The sequence below is a fragment of the Alexandromys fortis genome, unplaced genomic scaffold (assembly GCF_014885135.2).
Source record: "Alexandromys fortis isolate MF-2015 unplaced genomic scaffold, M_Fortis_MF-2015_v1.1 scaffold_74, whole genome shotgun sequence".
NCBI classification, from domain to species: Eukaryota; Metazoa; Chordata; class Mammalia; order Rodentia; family Cricetidae; genus Alexandromys; species Alexandromys fortis.
Window position 1 is genome coordinate 785,173 of NW_026068008.1, and position 12,914 is coordinate 798,086.

The following is a 12,914-nucleotide window of genomic DNA, read 5'->3' on the forward strand; positions in this document are numbered from 1 at the left end:
GGTTAGGCAAAGCTGGCAGGCAATGTTTAAAATGAACCAATTCAGGGGGGTTGCTAAGTGAGTCACTTGGAGGACTTGACAGGTAGGTGGGCTGAGGCGAAGGGGGATTCTGCTCAGCACAGCAGGAAGATCAAAGGAAAGAGACAAGCTGGTGGAGCAAACACTGGAATTTATGTGTGAGCATTCCCCGAAACCAGCCCCAATCTTAATATTTCCTTCTTACCTGTGAGAGTTCTGAAATTTACAAAGACAATAACTTAATCCAACCACACAACTAACAATAATACCTAAATTGGTCTGTCAGATTTCTAGTTCATTGGTGAAGAAAAATTTTGCTTTTAAATTTAGAAAATTTTCAAATATAAACTGTTTTTTTTTTCTTCCTAATGATGTAGAAAGCAAAGTATAGCTATGACACCGAACTGAAAAAAAGGGAATTTATTCAGCTCTGCCATGTACTACTGTGGTATCCTCTCTCAGGCTATGTCCTCATCTGTAAAACGAGACAATAAACCATGAACCACAACACACAGCACATGCCACATACCAGAGTATCAAGAGTTCAAGATTTCTCATTTACAATCCTCCACATGATACTACTGTCCATCACAGGGAACTACCAAACCTTACAAACAGGCAGAAACCAAGGCTCACAGGTAAGAAATGCCATGTAAAGACCCCAGAGAAAAGAATGGCACAGTCACAGCTAACACGTCTTCTGGCCCTAGAACTCAACTTCTGTTAACATAAAGAAAACTACCCAGTTGTGGTGGCGCATGCCTCTATTGCCAGCACTCGGGAGGCAAAGGCAGGTGGATTTTTGTGAGTTTGAGGCCAGCCTGGTCTACAAAGTAAGTTCTAGGACAGCCAAGGATACACAGAAAAACCTGTCTCAATAAGCCAAAAAAAGGTGAGGGGAATGGCAATGTGATTATAGTATAATCTCAAAATATAAAAGAAAAAATTAAAGAATGAAAATTAATCAGAGTGCAGTAGTGCATGCCTAATTAACACATATTAATGTGTGTGCAGTAGGAAGCTGAGGAAGAAATGTCACCTGAGCCAACAAGTTCAAGCTGGAACACCTGGACAGAAAGAGCGACGACTGAGCTCTCTGGATTCTGTTCTGGCTGGGGATCTGAAGCTGGCATTAGTATGCTCACATTAGTAAGTCAAGGCCTAGATCTTTGAGGAACAAGAAAACCTACTGTAATCATGCTGAGCAAGAATGGTCATCATCAACTGTCAGCACTCCTACAAGTAAGGGCTGTTTCCCAGGCTTTCCTTGGTACCTCAAAGCTAAGAATACATTCCAGCCAGACTTCCTCTACTAACCTGGTAATGAATTAAGGAGATGGTAGTGTTCCAACAGTAACCTTATTAGGCCAGAAACATATCCATGCTGAACTTAAAGGGTTCACTACCCTTTAAGAATTACTATCAACACATTTTCTTAAGTGATATAGCTCTACCTCCCTATACATTAACCATCAAGTCTAAGCATTTTTATATATGAGATATAATTTGAATGTGCCTACTCCAATTCCATTGTAAATTAAGCCCATTACCCGCGCCCACTCATCTCTCACCATAGTGAAATTTTTCTTGATTGGTCTCTTTATCCTCACAGACCCTGCTCAAGTATATGCTATTGACCATTTGGATACACAAATCTGAAGGGCTGTGGTTATAAGGCTCAGTGGCAGAGCACCTGCTTGGCACACAGGCTTTAACAAAACAGCCTCCGTCCCTGCCCCCCACAATCAGCTTACCTCATGGCTCCATCTGAACCTGTTCAAGACTTCTCAATGCTCCTAGGTTAAAGAGAACAGGTCTCTCAGCCACCCACTGCCTTACTCAGTAGTCTCACCTTACACCTCCTGCTACCTCAACCCCGGAGTTCCAACCTGAAAAACGTCTTCCTTACATCATCTGTACAAACCTGCCTGTGCCCTTTATTAAGACAACCCTACAGAAATACATCTCCTTGTTGTACTGGTGGCTATAGTATGAGTCAGGTATGATATTCCTACCACATCAGAAGTCAGGCCTATGTGCTCACCACTATCCAGACTGCTACATACTAGAACCTCTACACAGACAATGAATGAAAGGCAGTAAGGCAAGGGGAAAGTAAACTAAGCATCTCTTAGCACCAGCCATGACCAGGTACTTTGCTAGGCACACACCATCTCCATTGAATCCTCACAATACTTTATTCTATTAACTTTGTTTTATGAACATAAGCACAAGCATGGGTGCTCATGCCTATACGCCCAGTACTTGAGAGACTGAGGCAAAAGAGTGATAAATTGAAAATATCTCATCAAAAGATGACTAATGAAGCTGATTCCTGTGAAAGTAACATTACACCATTAAGTAGGAAAGGAAGTGAATAACCGACACCTTGTTTTAAGGAACAGACTAACAAATTCTGTCTATAAAGAGGAAGGCTGGCAAAATACAATCACAGAAATAAGCTAAGTGAATAGTCACGGCTGTCATGCTGGTGCTTTATTCTCCATTATTTTTTTAAAGTAGTATGTAAAGCCAGGTGTGATAGCGCATCTTGAGTCTCAGCACTCTGAAGACAGAGGCAGATGAATTTCTGTTCAAGGTCAACCTGGTCTATATAGTAAGTTTCAGGACTACCAGAAAAAGAGAATATGCCTCAAAAAATAAATAATAGGTAGATACATGACAGATGGATAGACAGATAGATAAATGATACATAGATAGATAGATAGATAGATAGATAGATAGATAGATAGATAGATAAGACTGATAGAGTGCAGAATAAAGTCAATGAAAGAGCAACATGTCTCCTAAACAAAACCCCCTAAGTTACCCCATATTTGCGTGTGAGAAAAGAACAATGCAGCTAACTGCATTCTCAGCTACTCTATTTCCTGGGGGGGTGGAGAGGGAGGTGGGCTTGCTACTTTGGGCAGATAGAAGAAAGACAGAAGGCTCTTAATTAAGGCCACTGTTGGAGAAAAGGACAGCCAACATTAAACACCTAAACAATCATGACTTTAGAACATATTATGAAGCTAAAATAGTTTAAAATATTAGAAGGACTCATTCCCATGATAATAGCAAGTTTTCCAAGTTCAGATGAGAAGCACTTTATTCTATGGCTGCTTTTGTTCTTAGCATTTATTTTTATTTTATGCATATGGGTGTTTTACATGCATATATAGATGTGCACTCCAGAAACCGGAGATATAGACGGTTGTAAGCTGCCATATGGGTACTAAAAATGGAAACGTGGTCCTCAGTTCCTCTGCAAGAGCAGACAGTGTAGGCAGAGACTGCTCTTTCATTTCCCAACTCCTCAGACACAAATAATCACACAGAAAATATATTAATTACAACACTGTTTGGCTTATTAGTTCAGGCTTCTTATTAAGTAACTCTTACATCTTAAATTAACCCATTTCTATTAATCTGTGTATTGCCACAAGGCTCTCTCTGGCTTACCAGACAGGGTTGTTCCAGCATGTCCGTTTCCTTCGGCAGCTACATGGCGTCTCCTTGACTCTGCCTACTCTTTCTCTATAACTCTTCCAGCCTGGCTATATTCTGCCCTGCCATAGGCCAAAACAGCTTTATTCTCCACCCCACCCTACCCCACCCCAGCCCCGAGACAAGGTTTCTCTATATAAAAGTTCTGGCAGTCCTGGAACTTGCTGAGATTTGCCTGCCTCTGCCTCCCGAGTGCTTAGTTAAAAGTGTGCACTACCACCACCCAGCACAGCCAGTGGTCTTAATCACTAACTGCTAAACCATATGGCTAATCCAGCTGTATTTTAAATACATGGTTTCATCACTGACCTTTTCGAAGTGTATAACATTTCCTTGTGAGACATCATTCTCTCCTGTGAAAGTTTCACGTGACTTTCTTTGAAGAGAGCTATTTAATGCCAATGATTGTAGGAAGCATTGGTTCATAATTATCCAGACATCCGACTAGAACAATGCTGAACAAGAGCAGCATGCAAAAATGTATTTAAGGACTATCATCCCAAAATGCTGCTAAAAGCTATTAACCAGTATGTGTTAATTGCCACGGCATTCATATTAATTTTCACTTCAGGCTCGACATTGTGGAATATTTCCCCTGATACATTTTAAACAAAGTTTAATTTAAGGAACTGCTTCTATCAACACTTATGAAAATTAACAGCCAAGCAATTAGCACTCGTGAATTATCCCCTCCCCCACACTCTGCAGTTTCCTGTTCAGTTTCTACTGGAGGAGTGGCTACTTTCTAACAAGTCAACACAATCAAAGTCACAGCTGTTGGTGGGAACCAGCCCTCTTTTGCTTTTCAAGCCCTTGTCAAGGCAAACACCCACCTCACATTTGGGGAATAGTATTTAGCTATGTCACACTAGGTAGGATACCTAATGTTTTATTACAACTGCCCAGCAATTGTTAATGCCCAACTATCTTTCTGATTTTTAGTAGCTATTACCTTCCAAATAAATAAGTAAACAAATATGTAAATAAATAAGGAACTGTGATGGTGAGTATCCACTGCCCACCTCCTGAGTACTGGGGTTAAAAGGGTATGCCACCACACCTGCCTTAGTCCACATCTCTAAACAAAGTTGGAGCTTGGGATTCAGCGCAGTGGTCGACCATTTGCTTAGCATGCATGAGTAAGAGACCCTGGCCTGGGCCAATCTCCAACACTGTGGTAGGGCATGACACAGCATCTCCAGGGAACTTAATCCAGTGCCTGCCCCCAGCCCAGAGCCCACCCTCATCATCTTCAAGCATCTGGAAGCACAGTCCACTTCTCCAGAGTAAAATCAGAACTGGAGTACAAAGTTTCTGATCTCAACCTACACCAGAGGTTGTGTTTTATGAAAAAGCTTTCTCAGAGGTTGTTTCTAACAGTGGCTATAGTTTAGTGGTAGAATGCCTGTCTGGTAGACAGGAAGCCCAGAATCCACACTCAAGATGTTCCTCTCCTTTCACCCCCCCCCCTTGCCCACCAACAAATAAAAAAGACTTCATGCAGATGCTGAGCTGGATTTCTTCAGACAAACATTACTTACAGCTCCCTGCAGTCTGCCCTGAACTCCCCTCAAATGCTCAGGATTCAATCCAAGTCAGACAGCATCATCTATTTGCCAAAGAAATAATACAAACAGTAGAAGCCTGACACGTCCCTCCCTCCAAACTAACAAAAAAATCCTAACTAAGTACAAATCTCTCAATTCCATGCTCTAAAAATATATTAACCCCAAAAATATTTTTTAATACATTATTAGCCAACTATAGGAACCAAAACTAATTTGAAAATATTTTAATTTAGGAAAAATTCAAAGAGATACTCACCCTTAGGCTCACTAAAACCAATGACCCAAGTCTGCAAAACTGTTAAAGACACTAGCTATGATTGCATAACTACCATGAGACTGTTGTTCCATACCCAAAACAAATCCTTTCTTCCAATCCAACACAGTAACATCTTGAGGACTGCACAGCCACTTGTCTCTTGAGGAAATACATAATTAAGTAGGTTTTTAGCATATTTAATTAGACCCCAAACTCTTCCTGTCCCCTTCTCTCCCCAATTATGTACCATTTGCCCAAGAGACCTAAGCAACTCAGTTAATTATGTAAATAAGGCAAGCACTATTCCCAAGGAGAGCATCCATGAATATTTGTAAAAAGAAAAACAAAACAAAACAAAATGCTGAATAGGTTTTAGTGGTCTTAAAAATTCTTTGCAAATACATACATGTATATATATATATATACATATGTGTGTGTGCATGTGTGTGTATATATAAATGTAGGTTATTACATATAGTTTTTTAAATACATGGAAAACCCTTATATTTGAGGCAAAAACATGCAGTCCCAATAACAAGATGACAAACCATTAAGACAAACTATTCATTTCATTTCTTAAATATGAGCTGAATAAAAGTAAAATAATTTTAAGTAACAACAGTAACAAAAATTTAGTACTGAATGTCAAATGATTTACAGGAAGAATCAATCTGGAAATGATTAAAGTCGACTGGCACAGAAAGGCTTTATTATCTGGGGCTTGACACAATCTCAACTCTGGAGGCAGCCATGGCACTGTTAGCACTACTACAATCCCATTATTATGCAATCACAAAATGCTAATTTGATCATTTTGAGGTGTTATTTGAATAGTCATTTTAATTTCTAGGTTACAAAAAGGCTTGACTCAAGTATAATTCTCTATTAATCACTGAGATGCCATTGACTATCATATTGATGCCTTTCACAAAGATAAAAACTGATTTAATATGTACGGTACAATATCTTTCAAATATTAGCCACTTTCATTTTGTATCTGCCAAATGCATCATTTTTAAATAATAGATGAAAACAAGGGTTTAATTGTATTTTAGCATTGTAATATATGGGGTAATAATAAAATAGTAGGCATTGTGAGACAGACTTATTGATGTATAAATCCTTCTTAATCAATGCTCACTCTCTACAGATTACCAAAAGGCTCACAAAGATAAAGCATGGGGCAACTTAAATGTAAACACACATTGAACAAAAAATGCTGGTAGGACTGAGAAAATGTCTTTTTTTAAATTGCTTTTATTGCCTTCCCAGGCTTCAGAAGTCAGCTACATTAACCACACAATGTTCACAACTCTCAGACAAATCCAAACCCAAGCTAATGGTAAAAGGGAAATTCTAGAAAGAATTGTTTTTTACAGTCTGAGCTGTTTGTTGGCATGGAATCACATATTAATTATTCGATCAACTTCATCATTCAACAATGAGACTATACCAGCTACAAAGGCAAGTAACTTCCAGCCATGTCCCAGCTGAGGCTAGCTTCTTACACACCTAAATGAATCCTCTGCAGTGCAGCTGGAGACAGTCCAGGGTCCTGGGGAGCCTGCCTTCTTTTCCCTACATTCCACAGCACTGCATAGCTCGGGCTGACTAAAGACAAGTTCAGAGCAATGCAACCTGGAAGTGACTGACAGTGCTCTAGGAGTTTCCTGGAGGAGTTCTTGGACACCTGAGGGCCAGGGTGTTACTAATGTGTTTTGTTTCAGGTTCCTGTTGTCCACCCTCAGTGATAGCAACAGCCTTACTGCCAATGACTACTTGCTGACTTCCCACCTATGGAATCCAGAAGAAGAGTCTAAGATAAGATGTTTCCAGATCGAACGCTCTCTCTGCTCAATGATAACTGACAAAACTAGCGTGTGAGGAGGAAAATGCAAACATGTGCAAAGCACTGCCACTTATTAATTGCAACAGTGCTGAAATAAGATAAATTGCATGTGACCCCTCGAGGCAGCAAACTATCACTCAGCACCCCCACACCACTGCCAGACAGCGAACACAGTGGTAACAAATTAAAAAATCAACTGTCTCCTAAAAAGGGCTCTGCTCAGCTCAGAACTGAGGCTGATAACAGAACCAGGCTCCTCCTAAAACAGTGGTCATTTTTCTAGAAGGAAAATAAACATATTTTAATTTTATAAAAGGAAACTGTTACTACAAATGGGAAAAATAAAAATCACCCACATTGGCAGCATCCAACAAGACACCCAACAGTGAAAGACCAAAATGCAATGGCCTGGAATTCTGAAGGGAGACCTCACAATTTCTATAGTTGTAGACAGCAGACAGGACAATGCAAACCACCTCCCAGAGCCACTTTTAAGTCTTTTCCAACACAACTGCTTCATCAGTTCACCCAGCCCAAACTCTCAAGTACAAGGTGATGAAACAGGTAAATAAATAGGTACACACAGACCTCCCTTTGCTCCTACCCACATATATGCATCGTAGATTATATACATTAGAAAGAAAGAGAGACATATTTTTTTATTGGGTTTGAGAGACAAGTTCTTGCTATGTAGCACAGGCTGGCTTCAAACTCACCATCCTTTGCTCTGACACACTAAGTGTTAGGGCTGTAGGTCTGTACCACCACACTCAGCTTAATATAATTATATGTGTGCAAAAATATGTTATCTAGGAGAATTGAAGCAGTCCTAGACTGTAAATACAGAGAAGAAAAGAATGAGAAAGCGCTCAAGACTTTTGTGTTAGCCCTCCTAAATATTACTATGGAAACAATGGGCCCATGTTCTTACCTTTTATATCTAAGGTCTTAGGAAATGTGGTGTTCTACAATACTGAGGCACTTTTAAAACCTAAATCTAATAATAATGATGATCATGATGATACCAGTAAGTCCCTCTGTCTCGTAAAAGGGACACAGCCTCTTTATTTTATACTTACCTTGCCATCAAACTTGGAATACTCATTAAAGGGGTTATTCAGCTGCAGAGGACACTGCTCCAGGCGTACCGACAATATGGACTGCTTGCCCGAACTTGGAGGCTTCTCTTTGAGGGATTTTTTTTCAAACAGTGACTTTAACTCCTGGGCTGAAATAGAAAAGGATTTAAAAAAAAAAAAATCTTTGTCACTATGTACAGAAGACAATTTGTCCACTTTTCCTAAAGTCTTCCTCTGGATCCTAAAGATGGCATGTGGAGGAAGATGCCGGGGCTGATGTAAACGGAACTCCCACACATACTTGAGGGTTTGTGCACAGCAAGAGATGAGTGCACATAGAGACACACAGGCCAGGATGATCGAAGGGAAGAGTCACTGCCGCAGAACAGCCATCCTAAGGAGAGCATTCACAGCTGGATACCCAGACCTCAGCAACAGCCACTGCTATATGATACCAGACACTGAATTCCACCTATCTGGGTGTGTCAACCTGGAAAACCTCAGCGAGCTCTCTCATGCCCTACTACTATACGATTTTAGACTTCCAGATCGTTAAGGGCAAGGTCCTTTCCCACTTTCCAATGGCACCCAGCATAAAATCTTGAGAAAAACAGACATGAGGAAAAAGAGAAACAAAGAGTTAGCATTCGTTGTGCATGCCAACACAGCTTATTAAATCTTTGTTACAAGCCTGTGAAGAGGGTGGTAGTACTACCAATTCAGTCAACATGAAAAACTAGCTTGGAATATTCTGGTTAGGCCTAACTCAAGCAACCAGGTAAACCCCAGGACTGGGATCGACACTAATGGAGACACAAATGAACACATCATATACTCAATAAAATTTGCTGCATAAATTAGTGAATAATTGAAGTGATTAAAAATAAATCATATCAAATCAGAATCTTCAGTTCTTATTTATCACTGAATCAAGATAGTTCCACATCTTCACGAAGATCATTTAGTTCTCTAAATTCACCTGAACATCCAACAAAGTGATAAGTAGATGGCAAGTACATGGAGACCATCATAGGTTGTAGGATATTTGTACACTGTGGGAAGCAGTATTGCTGTGACTGATGTAATAAAAGGCTAAGTAGACAATTGCTAGGCAGGAGGTATAAGCGGGATTTCTGGGGAAAGACGGGAAAAGCGGAATCTAGGAGGGTGGGGTCACCAGCCAGACACAGAAGAAACAGGAGGTGCAAGATGAAAGAGGTAACGCCATGCAACAGATTAATATAAACGGGTCAATTTAAGTTTTTTTTTCCTTTTTTTTTATTTTATTTTTTTTCTCTTCCCCACTGCCGCCTCCCCTTTCAATTTAAGTTTTAAGAGCTAGTTGGGAATAAGCCTAAGCTAAAGGCCAACCTTTCATAATTAATAAGAAGTCTGTGTTATTTGTGAGCTGGCAGCCAAAAGAAAAATCTGCCTACATTTGGTATCCAACTTGAGGCATATAAATCCACATAGGGACTGAGAAAGCTGAAAAAGTTCCTCATAGGCTAGGTGCTTGCAGCATACACAGGCACGGCTCTTTTGAGAGTCCCTGCAACCGAACACTTGAATGGGGTTTATGAGCATGGGGCAGAGCACTACTCAATGGCGAGAGATCAGGTAGAACTGCCTACCATAGCGTGAAACCAGAAACTTCCCAGAGCTGGGCAGATAGACTGGCACCAGGCCATGCCTGCAGGTGTGAGTCTCCATTCTTACCAATAAGAAGGGGGTAGAATCAGTTGCCAGGCCATCTGCTAAACAGAGCCACACAGGTGGAAGACCTAGTTACCACTTAGCTGTTGAGGAATATTCCTTTACACTGTATGAAGATGTGCCACTATGACTGGTTTAATAAAGAGTTGAATGGAAAAGAGTTAGGCAGGACTGGGACAGAGCAGTCTCGAGGAAGAAGAAAGGTGGAGTCATCAGTCGAGTGCAGAGAGAGTCGGATATGCAGGAGGAGAGGTAAAAGCCACAAGTACATAACAATGTGTAGATAAAAAGAAAAGGGTTAAGGGTTAACTTAAGTTGTAACAGCTAGTTAGAAACAAGCCTAAACTAAGGTCAAGTATTCATAATTAATAACTAGTCTCTGTGCCAAGATCTGAAGGCTGGTTGGTGGTCCAAAAATGTCTGCTACACTTAGCCGTTTAAAATTTGACTCAAGCGGTCAGAGAACACTGCAAACATGCAGAAAGTTGGGTCTTGATGGAGAAAACCTTTGAAGAGATTATAGTATGCTTAAAAATGTGCTTAGATGCTGAAGAAAGGAAAAGGTTTATAGACAATCATAGAAAAATAAGGTTTAAAAATAATAAAGTCTTTAAAGAGAAAGTGAAGCAATATAAAAGGAAAAGGCCACATAAAGATGGGAAATACACAGGGTATCTGGATCCTGTATAGTGTGCCTTGCTGACTTTGAATTTTTAAATGCTAATGACCAAAAAACAACTGCTGAGACACTGGATTATGGAAACTGCTAAATAAAACCAGCCTATATATTTTTTTCTTTAAACTATGGTTTATTGATAAACCATCTCAAAATGAATATAGCAAATACTGATTATTTCTCATCAATCTATGGATTGGCTGAATGGTCTTGTTCCTTGGGTTCTTTCCTGAGGCTCCACTGACATGAATGTATCAAGGTGCTTTCATGGCACAGAGAACAAGCTCAAGGTACATGGTTAGCAAGACTTGGAGCCACATTTGCTGGCCCCATAGGTCAAGTAAGTCACATGTCTAAGTCTAGCAAAGGAAAAAAAGGTGGACCACACTGTGTGAGGAGAGCAACCTATATATTTTAAGAACATCTTCACTTCAGAATGGAAGTCAAAAAATACTTTGCATTGGAGGAAAGGTTATGCCTTTGTTTACACAGAAACAAAAGTTATGGTTCTCTTCAAAATTAATGAAGATCAAATTTAATTGGAGAAGACCTCCTGAAAAATCTTGACCACGGACATGAAAAAAGAAACTAAGAAAGACTACAGGACAGGTGACATACATGCAGATCCCTATACTATGGGAACAGCTCTGAGACCAGATCAAACATGATAAATATTGTTGGCCACAGAGTCCTCATGACTTATTATTACATGCCATTCTTTCATCTTTGGCAGACTTGTACACATTACATATTCCATACTTCTGTTAGCATGTGTGTGTATGCATCTGAATAACTGTCAGCCAGGAAACAGGCAGCCAGATGTCTGTCATTTCTATAGTTTTAGAGGTTGTTTGCTCAATATTTTGTGTTTACGCAGATAATATTATATCCATATCGGGTCTCTAATGGAGTTGAAGAAGAGATAGTTATTGTTATACTTTTCCTTGTTACCAAATTCAGAAAAGAAACTAACATAAAAGATGTAGTTTTTAAGGTTGGGAAACATAAAAGTTTAAGTTGTTTATCTAAGAAGATATTTTAAGGTCTAAAAAGATACTTTTAAGATGATAATACAAGTTATGATAGAAAGTGGTTTAGGTATAAAACTTTGGACTCACTACAATAGGACAGATAATACAGTACTTTTTATGAATTTGCCAAATACATATGGACTAAACAATGTGAATGTGATTTCTACCTGATAATTATTCTTATTGTATATAATTTTACTATATTACAGAGAAAATCTTTCCTTCCTATTTAGACAAAAAGAGGGGAAATGTTGTGAGATATTTGTACTCTTTGAAACTATAAGAAAGTCCCACATAAATACTTTCTTGTATAAGAGTGCCTTGGTCAAGCTGTGTCTTCAAAGTAACAAAACAGTGATTAAGCCTATCAACGCACACCCAAAGGAAGAACTTACACTGCAAGAGTAACTTACTGAACGTGTTTCCAATAGAGTTATGTGTGAGGCGATGCTGTACTAGCTCCTTCTGTTCAAACTAGTTTTCACTGTAGTCTGACAATGCCTCCTCTCTAGCTCTCTGTGCCATGGCGAAATGGAAACAAGCTCTCACCTGCACATCTCCCTGTCTTTGTTCCTTGAACCATGGAAGAACCCCTCTCTTAGTCTGGTTCCTCCCTTGTACACAAAACTCATGCCCCTTTTGCCACTCCTCAATGTTTCCTTCATTCTTCCTTCCACTTTCAGTTAGTCCTGGCATTATATACGGTACTGCTCATTAAACAAAGAAAACCCAAGCCCTTCTTCCTAGTTACTTCCTAGTTACTAGTCCATTTCTCTGCTTCTGAAATTTCCCTATATCATCTTGCTGTGTAGTCCTTCTCATCACTCAAACACACCCAATCAAACAAACAAACAAACAAAAAACATAACAAAGAAACACTTTTCTCAAGACTGTAGCTCAATTTTAATCATCCTTCAGACCTTCTGCAGCCTTTGAAATAATTGCACTTCCTCACTTTTAAATACTGTTCTCACTGTTTTCTAGGATTCCACCTGATCTGGCTTTTAGTCTCTCACAGGCCACCACTCCTCAACCACCTTGTGGAGTCCCCCTCAGCTTCCTGGGTCACTAAAATTCTCTGGGTTTGGCCCTGCCCTCTTTCTCCATCTACGTGTGCAACCTGAGCCACCTTCTATAAGAGGTGAAACTAAACTGGGGCAATATAAAGCAAGAAAAATGGTTGCCTCCGAGGAACATAAGGACTAGAAGAGGGA

General features: G+C 39.8%; 1 protein-coding gene across 7 annotated transcripts in view; it reads right to left on the reverse strand.

Annotated features, from left to right (window-relative positions):
* Mapkap1 (MAPK associated protein 1) overlaps positions 1 to 12,914 on the reverse strand; it is a 224,137-nt gene that overhangs the window by 175,638 nt on the left and 35,585 nt on the right. For all 7 annotated transcript variants that reach the window (XM_050161678.1, XM_050161674.1, XM_050161675.1 and 4 more), the window contains one exon: positions 8,281 to 8,429. In XM_050161678.1, the coding sequence (XP_050017635.1) occupies positions 8,281 to 8,429 (149 nt within the window). The remainder of the gene's footprint in view (positions 1 to 8,280; positions 8,430 to 12,914) is intronic.